The sequence below is a fragment of the Gadus chalcogrammus genome, chromosome 10, assembly GCF_026213295.1.
Source record: "Gadus chalcogrammus isolate NIFS_2021 chromosome 10, NIFS_Gcha_1.0, whole genome shotgun sequence".
Taxonomy (NCBI): domain Eukaryota; kingdom Metazoa; phylum Chordata; class Actinopteri; order Gadiformes; family Gadidae; genus Gadus; species Gadus chalcogrammus.
The window spans coordinates 22,464,416-22,479,725 of record NC_079421.1 but is presented as its reverse complement, the minus strand read 5'-3'; the positions used below and the strand labels follow the sequence as shown (position 1 = coordinate 22,479,725).

The 15,310-nt window shown below is 45.4% G+C and overlaps 4 protein-coding genes across 6 annotated transcripts in view; 2 read left to right on the top strand and 2 right to left on the bottom strand.

Annotated features, from left to right (window-relative positions):
• Nucleotides 1-771: 771 nt before the first annotated feature.
• Nucleotides 772-2,810, bottom strand: si:ch1073-44g3.1 (uncharacterized protein LOC797133 homolog). Of its 3 annotated transcripts, none has more exons than XM_056600834.1 (2): nucleotides 2,530-2,810; nucleotides 772-2,242 (listed from the first exon to the last, which is right to left on the bottom strand). In XM_056600834.1, exon 2 carries the CDS (start codon nucleotides 2,237-2,239, stop codon nucleotides 1,571-1,573), a length of 669 nt encoding a protein of 222 aa, XP_056456809.1. In that variant the 5' UTR covers nucleotides 2,240-2,242; nucleotides 2,530-2,810; the 3' UTR covers nucleotides 772-1,570. The 3 variants fall into 3 exon arrangements, with proteins under 3 accessions (XP_056456809.1, XP_056456810.1, XP_056456811.1); XM_056600835.1 differs by having other exon boundaries at nucleotides 772-2,280; nucleotides 2,530-2,758; XM_056600836.1 differs by having other exon boundaries at nucleotides 2,680-2,749.
• Nucleotides 2,811-3,018: 208 nt separating this feature from the next.
• atp5po (ATP synthase peripheral stalk subunit OSCP) lies at nucleotides 3,019-5,321 on the bottom strand. The gene is made up of 7 exons (XM_056600837.1): nucleotides 5,234-5,321; nucleotides 4,945-4,995; nucleotides 4,692-4,802; nucleotides 4,419-4,548; nucleotides 3,800-3,912; nucleotides 3,366-3,452; nucleotides 3,019-3,271 (listed from the first exon to the last, which is right to left on the bottom strand). The coding sequence occupies exons 1-7, from the start codon at nucleotides 5,258-5,260 to the stop codon at nucleotides 3,161-3,163; spliced, it is 630 nt and encodes a 209-aa protein (XP_056456812.1). The 5' UTR covers nucleotides 5,261-5,321; the 3' UTR covers nucleotides 3,019-3,160.
• A 219-nt stretch (nucleotides 5,322-5,540) lies between these two features.
• Nucleotides 5,541-8,958, top strand: LOC130390721 (serine/threonine-protein phosphatase 2A catalytic subunit alpha isoform). Its single transcript, XM_056600829.1, has 7 exons — nucleotides 5,541-6,023; nucleotides 6,493-6,702; nucleotides 7,064-7,237; nucleotides 7,327-7,416; nucleotides 7,596-7,757; nucleotides 7,886-8,004; nucleotides 8,160-8,958. Exons 1-7 carry the CDS (start codon nucleotides 5,922-5,924, stop codon nucleotides 8,230-8,232), a joined length of 930 nt encoding a protein of 309 aa, XP_056456804.1. The 5' UTR covers nucleotides 5,541-5,921; the 3' UTR covers nucleotides 8,233-8,958.
• A 1,004-nt stretch (nucleotides 8,959-9,962) lies between these two features.
• The window catches only part of sfxn1 (sideroflexin 1), a 10,924-nt gene continuing 5,576 nt past the window's right edge, over nucleotides 9,963-15,310 (top strand). The window contains exons 1-6 of the mRNA XM_056600828.1: nucleotides 9,963-10,053; nucleotides 13,266-13,432; nucleotides 13,553-13,723; nucleotides 14,119-14,217; nucleotides 14,341-14,416; nucleotides 14,736-14,821. Coding sequence (XP_056456803.1) covers nucleotides 13,269-13,432; nucleotides 13,553-13,723; nucleotides 14,119-14,217; nucleotides 14,341-14,416; nucleotides 14,736-14,821 — 596 coding nt within the window. The 5' untranslated portion in view covers nucleotides 9,963-10,053; nucleotides 13,266-13,268. The remainder of the gene's footprint in view (nucleotides 10,054-13,265; nucleotides 13,433-13,552; nucleotides 13,724-14,118; nucleotides 14,218-14,340; nucleotides 14,417-14,735; nucleotides 14,822-15,310) is intronic.

Genomic DNA, 15,310 nt, shown 5'->3' with positions numbered 1-15,310 from the left:
GTTTTTTTTGTTTTACGCCACTGGAAGTAGCCTAAGTGCCTGTTCTATGGATCCCAGGCCGCTATGGAAAAGGCAATGCACATTGAGCAGAGTCCCTGTAGTTAGAGTCCGTGCGCCATGTTGCCTCTGAGTCTCTGAGCTCAGGAAGCAGGCAGGCCGCTAGGCGCTGCAGACTCAACATGTCGGTGCCAGTGGGGCCATGGAGCGACTTCTGCTCCGAAAAAACGACGTGTGTAGACGTTGGATTGTACTCTTATGTATTCCCAATGTTTACCCCGCAGTTTGGATAGGAAACCTTAGGAACCCCGGGAGACGGGCCGGCGTCAGTGCGCGTCTGAACAATAGACGTGGCTGTAGTGCCGCAGTGGCCTCGTCCTCCTCTACCCGGCGTCACACAAAGCCCGTCAAGTCCTTATATAAACCTTTAGAGACCATTGCTCTTCACGGGTTTATGCTCATAAACCGACGTTCAATACAGGGCTACTGGTTAGACGTGGTTGTATAAATAGTAAACCTTAAAAAAAAAAAAAAAGACAAAGACGTGAAGTCACTTGATTTTCCGTGGGGTCGGTTTTCCTGTGGTTGAAATGGATCGATTATCTTTCACATTTCACAACGTCAATACTTGGATGTATGACATGCGTTTGCGTTTCAGAGTCTGTACGGGGAGGGCCTGTACGGCTGGGTGATCAATTAGACTATTAAATGAAAGTTATAACCCGAAAATAAAGGATAGGCCCGCTGATGGCACAGGAAGACCTCTAGCGTTCACTGTAGGTATTGCACGCATGTTTACTGTCGGAAATGACACTTTTATTTGGGTTTCACATACACCACAGAAGCTTTTTAATACATTTTCCACAAAGAAATAATCTTAAAATGAAGTTTAAGTGAATATTTTTTTGCTAATGTACTGCATAACAACATATATATTCGCTTATCAATTGATAGTTTGAGGAATCCAAGGAAACAAAGTAGGCTATTACAATACCCAGTCAAAACATATTCACAAAGTATAGAAATAACAATTTTGGTTTTTAAAATAGTTTACCGTGTGCTGGGTTGTTCAATCAAGATCATAAAAAACATCGCTGTGTCCCCATTCCGTTTCCTTCTGTTTATCTTTTTTCATATATAATATAAAATGAATCACATATTGCACTGAACAATACAAAAGGACAACTACACTTCCACATAAGATCAGGAACATGTTTGGAATGGAAAGCAATATGAAGCATAGTAGCAAATCATGAATCAATTAAAAGTCTGTTTTAAAAAAGGCTTAAAAAACACTGTCCATTGAACATGGACCATACACTACAATGTATAGATACTTTCATTCCTACATTAATTTGATTGTATTCCTATGCATGCATCACTGTCAAACAGGATAACATACTTTCTAGATGGGTGCGTTTAGTTCTATGGAGGAGAGGAAAGTAATGTCAAGACTGCACAATGAAAAGTTAAGCTAATTTACATTGTTATGTTCTCCATCTTCCATACACACTGAGAGAAAAACAAAACGGTGAACAAGTTGAAGAACAACAGAAACAAGACATCTGCAGAGCTACTCGTCTTCAACTTTGCCCCCAGCTTCACAAAGGTCTCTTTTCTGCATCATGCTGTACGGGAAGGGCGTCACGTCACAGCAGGTGTAATCCAGTTTCTTGGGCCCACTACAGTTGCTGAAGTCCACTTTCTTGGCTGCTTCACAAGTGGCCAGGCCCAGCTTCTTCAGGCGCGCCAGGCTCTTGATGCTCCCCGGTGGCCGGCCCGGGCTCACTTTGTAGCCCGCTGCTTTGGTGGTACCCAGGGGTCTTCCAGGACTGGTCTTGAAACCAGCAGCTTTCGTGGTCCCCAGCGGACGTCCAGTACTCGTGCGGTAGCCGGCTGATTTGGTGGTGCCGGCCGGTCTGCCCCTCTTCCCGGACTTGACGATCCCCTTTCCCTTCTTCTTGGTGCCATCAGGACCAGGCACCTCGCCGCCCCGGTTCCTCGCAGTGGGAGGCTGCTGGAACTCGTTTTGGTTCTCCTGCATTTGGCATGTCATGGGTTTGTGCATGCCCTGTGGCAGGGGGGGTAGATTAGCGAGGGACAGCTGCAGGGACGGCGGAGGCGAGGAGTAGAACTTGTTGGACTGTGTGCCACACAAGTCGAAGTGCCCTGCAGAATGCTGGCAGTCCTCTGACAGTCCACTCATGCAATAGTCATTGCTGCTGGTCACTTGGTGCATCATTTTCTGCAGGGTGGAGAAACTAGTTGTAAACACCAACGGGACTGGGAACAGATGAAAATAACGAGATGTTTCTTTGTTAACACCAACACGCCTGCGCACACACACAAGCGAGGAATTTGCGGAATTGCTTACTTTTGGACTGACACACACTATGCATGTAAAACAAAGGGATAGCCCTCAAGGATGACGCGTACACAATTGTTCAAGCAATGCACCTCGTTATACCAAGACGTGATTAGGTGTGAACGCGAATACATGATAGTTAAAGCAGTAAAATGAAAAGATCGTACCTCATTTGTGGGCGGCTCATAGGATGGAAAGGGTTAAATTTGAATCAAATATAATTTTTCTATTTGACAGCCACAGCATTTTCCCAATAGCGTTTGTAAACAACGCCTGGTTATCTACTGATGCTGCCGCGAACGAGGATTGCAATTTACCGTGGTTATTTCCCGGTTTATGTGTCCGTTTTAGCAGAGGTTTAGATAAGAGGCAGCCATTTTTGTGAAAAAAATAAAATGCAGTCCTCGAATGCGCATGCGCCGAATACCTCATTGAAACGTAACAGTTCACTTGATACAATGATCCTTTTTGTGGCTAAACGTGTACCCGGGTCAAATTAACTGTATTCAGTATAGGGATCAGAGTGTGGGAAACTAAATTTCCCGTTTTAGCCAATTGGCTTCAGAATAGATTTAAAAAGTGTTGCATTGAAGTTAAATTTACACCCAAACAAAATATAATTTGAGGAAAGCTTGTAAATAAAGAACCAACAGGGGCCGTTTCACAACGCTTTTTAATACATTAATGTGAAATCAACAATAGACACTGGTGTTAAAATGAACTCCGTAACCAGACAAGTAGCAATGTACATTTATAAGCAACTTCGCTGCATTCTTCTGTTTAAACGTCCAACTGGACTTAAGTCTCCCTGATGATCTTGGTGAGCTTCGCAATTTTGGTCTTGGTGGACATGTCCACGTACTTGTCCCCGATGCTGACGATCATGCCACCCAAGATGGCGGAATCCGTCTGCGGATGAGAAGGAAAAATGAGAAAACGGAACCCTGAACATCTCCAAGGCCGCCACCAGTTCACCGTTTGGGGTCTGAAGTTTGAACCCTACCTTAGTTTGTAGCTTGATGGTTTCACCCTTCTGGAGGAATCCCTTGAGGGCGACCTGCAGCTCAGCAAGACTGGCGGCATCCAACGCCTGAAATATGAAATAATTATTAAATGTGATGAGGTATAAAGCTTAAATCATCGCAATAAATACAATATCATATATATTTTTTTAAATCAAAGAGTTACTTGACTAAGATGCTATTTATATAAAAGGAATATACATCTAGACTATGACCTATAACAGATTAATTATATTCCTAGCTGTACTATAACACTACTAGGTATTGCACATTTGATGAAAGCACGAAGTACAGCAAGGAATATAATTATATTTTATCATATTTAAATGTAGACGTCTCTGCTGTCCCAGATGGTCCGGGTCGGTGTGATAACGCAGTACCATACCGTGTAACGAGCCGAGACCCGCTGGCTTACCTGGGCGGTGGTGACAGAGCAGATGACCTCTCCACGGTGGGCTCCCATCATCATATTGTAGGCCTTGATGACATCCCCGGTCAGGGGCAGGCGGCCGTTCTCAGACAACACCTCTGCAGAACAGAGAGAGAAAGGGTTTAAACGGAGCGGATGGCCACCGGTGTATCGCCACTGGTAAAGCATGACCAGTGAACCACAATCCAGATGGAAAACAAACTTATTACTAGCAGGTTTTTAGAGGTTGTGTGCCAAGCTTATCGACCTAGCAGAGCCCAATACCACAGAACGTAAAGAAGAACTAGATTGTCCGATTGTAAAGGCAGAGAGAGAGAGAGTCTTTCATTTTCCAAACCTTTAAAAGGAGGTGTCCTTTTAAAGTGTGGGTGAGAGGTAAGCTACATCGGGTCGATAGGTGAGGAGAAAATAACACTAAATGACAGCCTTTTGGAAATCGGATCCGATCATCTAGAATGGCAGATTGAAAAGTACCAAAATGTAGTAAGGCAACGATACTGTAAAAGTGATTGGAATAAAATCTGAGGTGGTCCGTTTGTTGATTTGGTGACCCGGTTTGAGGAGATTGGAGTCATTTAGCTTAAGCTGCCATTAATGCACTCACTGATGAGGTTGATGGTGAGAGGAGACATCTTAGCCTTGACCAGAACGTCAGTGACAACCTGCATCTTTATGCCGCGTTTGATGTGAGGGTTCATGACAATGCCGGAGACCTTGGGGTCCTTGATCATGGTCTGAGGACAGAAAAGGTCAAAGTTCTTGTAACCATGTAGGGCAACGTATAGAAAACCGTATAGACAAAACAGTTGTATTGGTTTATTTCAAATGGTGCAACATGTTAGGATGTGTTATAGGATGTGTCACTCCCACAACTTACCGACACTTTGCCCAATTCCTGCTCAACCTGGTCCAACTGTTTCTTCTTGCTGGCCGCTGAGAACAGCGCGGTGGCATAGCGACCCTCGACTCCATACACATCGATGGGAGCCTTGGTTCAGGGCGGGGGGGGGGGAGAAACGAGGGCAGGATGGATGCATTATTATTCATGATTGACTTCAGTGGATCCCAGATGTATGTCGCAAATCAATCGATCTGATACGTCGAAGGTCCTGTTAAGGTTATCAACTCACCTTCATCAGTTTTGAGATGGGCCTGATGACAGACGTGCTGAACTGGCGCGCCTGAGGAGGTTAAAGGGTCATTAAGAAACAGAACGTGACAGATCAGGAGCTCTGGAGGTAGCTTGCTGGTTAGCAACAATGCTATCCAACCCCAAGGTCTCGTGAACATTGTGATAACCCATGAGTGCTTTGACCCCTTCCTGCACAGATGAACCTCTTAGTAATGTTCCCATGGGCTCACATGGTAAAAATGAAGTTTTCGTTATCTTTAAATCATAAAAAGCATTGAATATCTTACCTGCTGTCCTAACATGAGTGAAGCCATTTTCTCCTACAGCTGTCGAGGGTATATCTTTCTGCGCATGTGCGACTAATGACTACCCAGACAGTTCAGGGTTTGTGGGTAATGTCGTTTTTAACTTGACGTACATCCGTGCGGGAGAGGACTTTTGGCGAGTACATTAATTGCTAATTAAATAAGAGCTAATTAGCAAGTCAATCCTATTATTTTAATGGGGAAACTTTTATTATAATAGGAATATTATAGGTATTTAATTAATTTAATTATAGAAATATTCGGACGGGTGCATCGCAGGGTGATGGAGAGGCCCCTGCGTTTACGTCACTATAAACCATGGGAGAAACGGCAGGAACAGGTTGATGAATTTGAGTTTTTTTTGTTTTGTTGACTGGATATCAGTTCACCACGGTGAACCACCGGATTGACACTGATCAAGAAGAAAATAATGTTCAACGTTATATAAATCGGGATCCATGCTCGGTCAGGGACGCGGTCCGTCCAGCTGCTGTTGACGCATTCGTTTTTGAGAGCAGATTCTGTGGCAGCGGATGATCAGATCCAAGCATCGTGCATTTATATATATTTTTATATATGTGTTTATATATAGCCATCCGTATATTGTAAGCCCAGGGCTCTCCTTTTAGAATTAAAGCCAGCCTTCTTGCTGGCTGATAGAGATCCTGCCATGGACGACAAGTCTTTCACCAAGGAGTTGGATGGATGGATCGAACGGCTCAATGAGTGCAAACAGCTATCGGAGAACCAAGTCAAATTCCTCTGCGAAAAGGTGCGTTATATTATTCTATTGTAAATAGATATCAGCGGGGTTATTGGTGTATGTTAACACCCTGCCAGTCAGCCACAGTGGATGATGGCGTGCATGTTAATAAAATGCATGGGTCATCTCAATGGAGGTTTTCACTTGCGTCTATTTGTGCCTTTTTGACGCACATCTTTTAGCTTCAGTGTGGAAGAGGTGATGAAGGTGAACTCACTGCTAAGCTACGCCCACGTTTTATTTACGCCCTGCTGTGCCAAATGGCCATCAGTCATGTTATTGCATTCCCCCGTATACGCAGTTTTATGTTTGGGTTACAACAAGCCATCTCCAAGTGCAAGCTATAGCAGTGAAGTACATCAACATTCCTCTCAATTGCTTTGGTTTGGGTCTCCTCTTTCCTAATTTAAAAAGCAAAGGGCAGTGCCATTATAAGCTCTCAACCCTAGTATGAGTCCCCATGGTTCTTCCCTCTAAGGCTAAGGAGATCCTGACCAAGGAGTCCAACGTTCAGGAGGTGAGATGTCCCGTGACGGTGTGCGGGGACGTTCACGGTCAGTTCCATGACTTGATGGAGCTCTTCAAGATCGGAGGCAAGTCTCCAGACACCAACTACCTCTTCATGGGGGACTACGTGGACCGTGGCTACTACTCCGTGGAAACCGTCTCACTCCTGGTCTCTCTGAAGGTAAAGAACTACTCAAAGGGCCCCTAAGGATGTGTCTCATCATCAACGGCATATTGACAATGAGATGTTGGTTTTAAAACACAGGAAATGGGACTTGAGTTATAGCTAATAATATAATTAGGATGATTATGATATAATGATGATTAGGAAACATGCACGAGCCAGATCGGCCAAATATATCTCAAAATGAGATGGCCTCACTGAAGGCGAACGTGTGGCTTCATACAGGCAATTCTGACAATATGAACAATGTGTTAACAATGTTATAAGCTGCAGTAGGGGGGGGTGGGTATTCTAGATTGCACAAAGATCTGGAACCCATGCCCGGTTTTGATATTTAACATCCATGTCATATTTGCAGGTACGGTACCGGGAGCGAATCACCATCCTCCGAGGGAACCACGAGAGCCGGCAGATCACCCAGGTGTACGGCTTCTACGACGAGTGCCTGAGGAAATACGGGAACGCTAATGTCTGGAAGTACTTCACAGACCTCTTTGACTATCTGCCTCTGACTGCGCTGGTCGATAACCAGGTAAAAATCCTCTCTTCCACCGTGACTACTGCTACATATCCTATTCTGAAAGAGGATCAACCCCACCTAACCTACGTCATTCCCTGCAGATCTTCTGTCTCCATGGCGGGCTGTCTCCTTCCATAGACACACTGGACCACATCCGAGCGCTGGATCGCTTGCAGGAAGTTCCTCACGAAGTAGATGCCTCAAACAGATCATATTATATATATTACATCATGTACATATCATGTTTCAGAGCCATTGTTATAATCCTATTACGTAGTCGAAAGAAACACATTTTGCAAATGACTCCCTGTCAGTATTTTTAAAAGGCACTTGAATTTCATCAATACTCACCGTCAATAATATTCTCCAGGGTCCGATGTGTGACCTGCTTTGGTCAGACCCAGACGACCGCGGTGGCTGGGGCATTTCTCCCCGAGGAGCCGGGTACACCTTCGGCCAGGACATATCGGAGACCTTCAACCACGCCAATGGCCTAACTCTGGTCTCCAGAGCCCACCAGCTGGTCATGGAGGTAGGTGCCCCTTCCTGTGAGGTTCCCCACCCAGTGTCGCTACGATGCGGTGTGGTAGGCTTAGATAAAGAAGCATGTACATGTGGTGTGTTGCACTTTGATAGGAAGCCTCCTTTCTCCCAAAATAGGGTTATAATTGGTGCCACGACCGCAACGTTGTGACTATCTTCAGCGCGCCAAACTACTGCTACCGCTGTGGAAACCAAGCCGCAATTATGGAACTCGACGACACTCTGAAGTACTCCTTGTAAGTCATCAAGCTTTCTTTTTATAGTGCGTTTTAATCAAGACATGGTTTAATGAGTACGCTATGCTGAACCGTAAGCCTAAAATCCTTGAGAGTTCTCCGATTTGTTGAAAAAAGTGAGGGAGAGATTATGAGTGCGGCCGTCGTGTTTTCAGTTTACAGTTTGACCCCGCGCCGCGCCGAGGAGAGCCGCACGTCACCCGCCGTACCCCGGACTACTTCCTGTAGAGAGGACGACGCCTGAAGTATGTTGTCACAGCCAGTGGAGGTTAAGATAAGGACTGCCAACGGTGTACTATGTAGAGGTTCGGAGAGATGATTATTCATGACCCTAAAGACCGACATATTGTGTGCCATAATCACAAAAAATAGCGTAATATATCGCATCAGCTATAAACACTACCATCTTCTTAACTCTGCCCTCTCTGTGCATGTTTTTATTGCTAGAAAAGTCGGTGAAACATGAATACTTAAAACACCTGCTGGTTTGTCAGGAAGTATGTATTTAAAGCAGATTATCTAATTCCAAGACTATTGCCTAAGTGTAATTACCCTTTGTGTTCGGATGTTGATGTGATCATGATGACGATGTGATGCCTAGTTAACACAAAACAGCATCTTTCATGAGGCATGGCCTCAAAGATTACGCTCTATTTAATGTAAATCTTTGTTGTTGTTTTCTAAACAAAGACGCACAATTATTCATTTTTTGTGATGTGAGACGGTACAGTAAGATGTCTGACTTTCATTTATCTTTGCATTATTTTGTTTGATTTTGATCACATCGCACTGATGCCAAATCCCTTATTCCTGATGTGAGCTGAATTGTGCTTCATGTGTTTACTGGCGTTAATATAAAGTTGATATGAGTTCTATATGCAATATCTGTACCAATGATATTCATGTCAAATAAAGTTGTTTTGCAGCCCTAACTATGATTAAGAATGCTTTGTCAGAAACTGTATACATTTAAAAAACATTTTTCATATATTATAAGCCTATATAAAAGCTACGCTAAGGCAAGGCAAGGCAACTTTATTTATATAGCACTTTTCATACGCAAGGCAGACTCAAAGTGCTTCACATATAAACCTTGTCATACAATAAAATAAAATAATAGATAAGTAAAAGAAAACATGAAAATGAGTGAAATAGAAAGTGCAATGTATTTAAGATCAGATCAACAGTCTCTGGTACCCACGTCGGGGACTCCAACCCGACCTAAAGGAACTTGGTACTTTCTCTGGGACTCCAACCCGGATTCTAGTAACTCTAACCACGAACCAAAAGCCTTATTCTGGGACTCCAACCCAGACAGAAGTCGGGACTCTAACCCAGACAGAACTCAGGTCTTTCTCTGGGACTCCAACCCGACCTAAAGGAATTTGGTCCTTTCTCTGGGACTCCAACCCAGACACACGTCGGGACTCTAACCATGAACCAAAGGTGGTTAGAGGCCAGAAACCCCTGCTAAGACACAGGGGTTTCATTGGAGAAACATCACGCCTCAAACTTTAAGTGTCAATCTAATCGTTTTTGTTATCATTAAAAATGGTTAATATATTTAGGAGGCAACGAATTTCATCCATTCACAACGTGTCAGAGCCACTTATGATGTGAAACCATCATATTAGTTTTATCATCAAATACTTTTTTTATATTTAAAATATCTAAATATATCTCTATATATGTCAATAGGCTATATATATTCGTTTGTTTAATCTATTACATATCTATATAAATGTAATGGATTATAGATGTTTATATATTAATAGATGTATAATATTCCTATAATATACTTATATCTATAAATCAATAAAAGTGCTGGATATTTATGTATCGATAAATAAACGTCCTAGCGCTTCCCTAGCGCCCTATCAATCATTAGGTTATCCGGGCCCCTGCCAGGGGCCATTCCTTCCGCTGGGGGGCGCCCCACTCACTGATGCTGTGCTGCTGCTGACGCCGCGCCACGTAAAGTAGCTCCGTTAAGGGGACTCCACTCACAAGCTGCTGGAACCGGAGCAGGTACACTCACTCCGTAGTGCAGTAAGTCACGCATTTCATACTTCTCTTCTCTTCATCTTATTTAACATGTAAGGAGTGTATTTCTGATAGGTAGGTTTATTCCAGCGGTGGTGCCTATGAGCCCGCAGCCAGCTGAATGCATGGTGTGGATGTGGCAGGGGGAGACTAGTTGAATTAGGACGCACAGCTGGGCCAAAGATGTCGTGTGCAATGTGCATGTTTCAATTGTTGGCTGTTTTATTCCTGCTGTGCTATTCGGCCTCGTTAAAATGAATCATTTCCAAGAGATTCGGTTCGGAATCGACGGGTATGTCGGGTTGGATCGCCGCTATCCAGTGCTGCTGATCAGGGGCCAAACGCAATGGTGTCTCCCTGGCTTTACGCACCGACCGATTGACCTCTTCCACCAGATAACATGATAGTGCCTTGACAGGACGATATGGATATGAGTGAAGCATTAGGCCTGCAGGTTAATGTACAGCCTGGGTTCTTACGTTCAGTGGGACAGAGACGGAGGGGTTTTGTTATTCGTTGGGGCCAAAAACCGCCGTCGCGACCAAAGTTCAGTCGACTCGCACGATGGTCGTTATTAATGTTTTATTGAGCCTCCACCAGTGGGTCGTTAACATCTCTTCATTAAACAGTGACACAAATACAATCAATGGCCCCAGAGTGGTAAGACAGAGAAGAAAAAAGCCCCAGAGAAGGCTGATGCTTCGTGGTGTTGGAGGACCACCAGAAGACCCCCATCTCCCGAGGACCCCGTGGCTTCTGATTTAATTTAAATTAAAGACATAACGTCGCGGATCCTGCAGCCGCGGACCCAAACCCTCCGTTATAATGGTAAATTCAGCAGCCATCTTTGGTGCAATTTCCATGAGGATGTCTGCATGTGTACCTCTGACGACTACGACATGGACCCCGTTGTCCTTAATGCGCCCCGTTGTCCTTTGCACACTGCTCCATCCAGTTGATTCTGGCTTGGCACGGACGGCAGCAGTGGTTCAAAACCAGATCGGACTGGGTACGCTGGTTGAACGGCCCCACTCTTTCCGTTGGGAGAGCATGCATGCATGCATGCATGCATACGTCGCTTTGCGTGTCACTGTCGTGGCCCATGGGCTCGTCTTACCATTCACCAAGTCGTATCTTGTCATAGACGAGGGAACACGTTATGCTTTTTGAAGTTCAGTCGAAGTGAAAGAATCACAGTTAGGGCCAATTTATCCCTCTGCGTCGATCGGCCGCCGTAATCAGGCTGCGAACGCCCGCGTGTCTGCGTCGCCTGCGTAGGGCAGCCGCAGTGGAGCGCAGACGGTTCTGCGTCGGTGATTCTCAGCTGACTGTCACTCATTGGACGACGTCTGGGGACTGTGTTTTGATGAAAAAATGATCTGATGCAATATGGAAAAAAATTACATGTGAACATATTTGACTGTTCTATTTAAGATCAAGTTAAAGGGACCGCCTTATTACTCCATCTACCAGAATCCATACTGCTGTTCTTGTATTGCTTTGACCGAAAGAAACACAGACATCTTCGGTGGAATTTTCAAGTAACACCAAGAATATATTTCATATGCTAATACGAGATATTGTACATATTCAGTAATGTTTAACATGAGTTAAAATACTGATACTTTCTTTTTCTTTAATGATTTTATGAGATGGCTTCTCTCATAGCAAATATGAAGTTATATAAGAGACTTGAACTCCTCAATGCAACATTGTGTAACGGCAATGACTTGATGCATTAGCACTTGTGGTAAATCCTCCCCATGAAACACTTCTGTGTGTGCGATTCAAGAACTGGATTGTGCTGGTTGAATCTACAAACCGAAAGAAAGGGTTTGGTCGCAAAGTCTGACCGAATTATGAAAGGAAGCTTGAGTATTTTTTTTGTGCCTCATATTCACGTCTATGCTGTGATTTTGTACGTTTAAACAAGCGACATGTGGATACTGTGTTGTGTAATAGCATGGACCTTGTTCAACTGTCAAAACCGTCCATACTGCAGGAATACAAAGTGACCTTTGATCTTGCATCAGCGGCAAAGAAAAGTAACGTTGCTAAAAGACTCTATTTATAGCATACGTCATTCACCACACAGGATACATTCCAGACAGAAAACTCTACTTAGTAGACTGAAATTTTTGCTGTTATTCCCAATCATCATCGTGGTGTAATTCATCTACAAACGAGCAAAGCGTCCTCTGCTCCTTCTATTAACAACTCCACATGTTGTAGTCCTCCAGAAAGGACTCTTACTGACAGCTATTCTAACCATGAATAAGTGGTTCTCACTGCAGAGCCCAATGGGAGAGGCTGACCTCATCTACCTCCACTATCTGGATCGCTGATACCCGGGCCAATCTAGACGGTTATGGGTCATGGTTAGGTTTAGGGGTTATGGTTAGGGTAAGGTTTTGGGGTTATGGTTAGGGGCTACGGTTATTGTTAGGTTTAGGGGTTACGTTTAGGTTTAGGGGTTAAGGTTAGGTTTAGGGGTTATTATGGTAATAGGTTAGGGTTATGAGAAATGAGTAAAGGTTAGTAAAGGAGTGAAGGTTAGGGTAATGGCTTGGGGTTAGTGTTAGGAGTTCCGGTACAGATCGGGTGGTGCAGATGTATTTGTTGTTTCATTTTTTTTGTGGCACAGATCACGCGTGCAGATAGGGTTAGGGTTACCCCTCTTGCCCACTGCATCCGTCAACGGACGGATCCAATTGACTTTGAATGGGGCTGAGCCGCAATGCATTGTGGATCCATCCGTTCCGTTGGATCCGTCGGCTCCGTCAAGAAAGTTAAAAAAAAATGTTCAATTCTTCAGGCAGCGAGGGATCTGTCATCCAATCAGATCGTGTATGCTCGGGCTTGGCTGACGTATGCCTCTGCAAAGACCACTCCCCCATCCGTCAGCCACACCTTCCGCCGTCCGTTGACGGACGGAGCAGTGGGTAGGCGGTGTCAGGGTTAGCCCCTAACCCATGCCTGAAGCTTGAAGCACCAGGGGCTTCTCCAGGGCTGCTGCTGGATTCTACTAAAGCTAACCCTAAATCAAGGAGTCTGTGTGGGACTGGACCCGAGACCTAGAGGTGGAGCTGGACTAGACGAGCTCCACCCATGGGCTCTGCAGGGAGCAGCAACGCCCCTTGTCGAACAACACTTCTCATGCAAACATCACGCTAACAATGGCAACTCTTACCAAGATTCTCTTCTTCCTCTTCTACCAGATAATGGCGGTCGAGTTATCTACCTCGATAAACATCAAGGAGCCCCGATGGGACCAGAGCACCTTCGAGGGCCGGGCCAAACACTTCTTCACCGTCACAGACCCCAGGAACATCCTGCTGTCCAACGAGCAGCTGGAGAGTGCGCACAAAATCATCACCGACTACAGGTAGGTAGTCAGCCGGCCTTCCGGACGTTTCCCGATGTGGAACTACAAAGAACGCGCAGACTGTAGCTGTGGCGGTAAGCTGTCTTTTAAACGCTGTTCTCTTCTGTTTGTCTCTCAAAGAAAAGGAGTGGTCTCCCCAGGCCTGAGCGAGGATGAGCTATGGCGCGCCAAATACATCTTCGACTCCGCCTTCCACCCCGACACCGGGGAAAAGATGATCCTGATTGGCCGCATGTCGGCCCAGGTCCCCATGAACATGACCATCACTGGATGCATGATGACCTTCTACAAGTACGAGCTCTTCCTATTCTATCGAATTTTTAAGAAAAAAAACACCACTATGTTGTTTTTTAAAGCGGCCCTTTCCTGCCGTCAGCTGTGAGAGTGATTAGCCATTACACACTTGTTACGCTACGTCACAAGTGGGAGTGTCCACAAGCCTACCAGTTGGTACGGTCCCAGAAGGTGACCTGTCCATCATAAACCAAGGTTGACACTCCCACCTGTGATGTCACTATGCCACCGGTCCAATAGGGGCCCTTTGAGGAACATACGGTTGATTCAAACAAACACCACATGTTTCCCGGTGAGGTGCGAGGCTGCGATGGTAATCTACGCTACGACGCGTACCGGATGCTTGGACAGTGAGTGTCAGGGGTACTGAACGCAGCGTCTCCTCCTCCCAGGACAACCCCAGCAGTGGTGATGTGGCAGTGGATCAATCAGTCCTTCAATGCAATCGTCAATTACACCAACAGGAGTGGGGACGCACCCCTCACAGTCAGGTGAGAGACGGGCCCTTCTGGCACTGACACTAAGTGGTGTAACCTGGCATTAACACTCCCCCTGTAAATGAAGCGTTGTATTGTTGGTGTTGCATCCCGTGTGACTGACCACTTTCTTTGCAGTCAGCTTGGCACGGCCTATGTGTCTGCCACCACCGGGGCCGTAGCCACAGCTCTGGGACTAAATGCACTAACAAAGGTATCTGTCCCTCTAACTCTTTCATTCATTGGTTTTATTACATGCACTGTGGCACACTTATTAACAGCCTTCCTGTAATAACCTAACCGTATGAACGGCAGGTAAGGTGTTGGAGGTAGTTATGCAATAGTTATCTGTGTGCAGTGGATCTGTTTTGTTATTACACTGTTATGCAATTGTCTATACATTATAATATATATATGTCAAATCACCTCTCTCCCCTCTCTCTCTCTCTCTCTCTCTCTCTCTCCCCTCTCTCTCCTCTCCCCTCTCCCCTCTCTCCCCTCTCTCCCCTCTCCCCTCTCTCCCCTCTCTTCAGCACGTCTCTCCCCTCTTCGGCCGGTTCGTACCGTTTGCTGCGGTCGCCGCCGCTAACTGCATCAACATCCCCCTAATGAGACAAAGGTGAGGAGGCACAGACCCATACTGCTCCTTTAACCATCAACATCCCCCTAATGAGACAAAGGTGAGGGGGCACAGACCCATACTGCTCCTTTAACCATCAACATCCCCCTAATGAGACAAAGGTGAGGGGGCACAGACCCATACTGCTCCTTTAACCATCAACATCCCCCTAATGAGACAAAGGTGAGGGGGCACAGACCCATACTGCTCCTTTAACCATCAACATCCCCCTAATGAGACAAAGGTGAGGAGGCACAGACCCATACTGCTCCTTTAACCATCAACATCCCCCTAATGAGACAAAGGTGAGGAGGCACAGACCCATACTGCTCCTTTAACCATCAACATCCCCCTAATGAGACAAAGGTGAGGGGGCACAGACCCATACTGCTCCTTTAACCATCAACATCCCCCTAATGAGACAAAGGTGAGGGGGCACAGACCCATACTGCTCCTTTAACCATCAACATCCCCCTAATGAGACAAAGG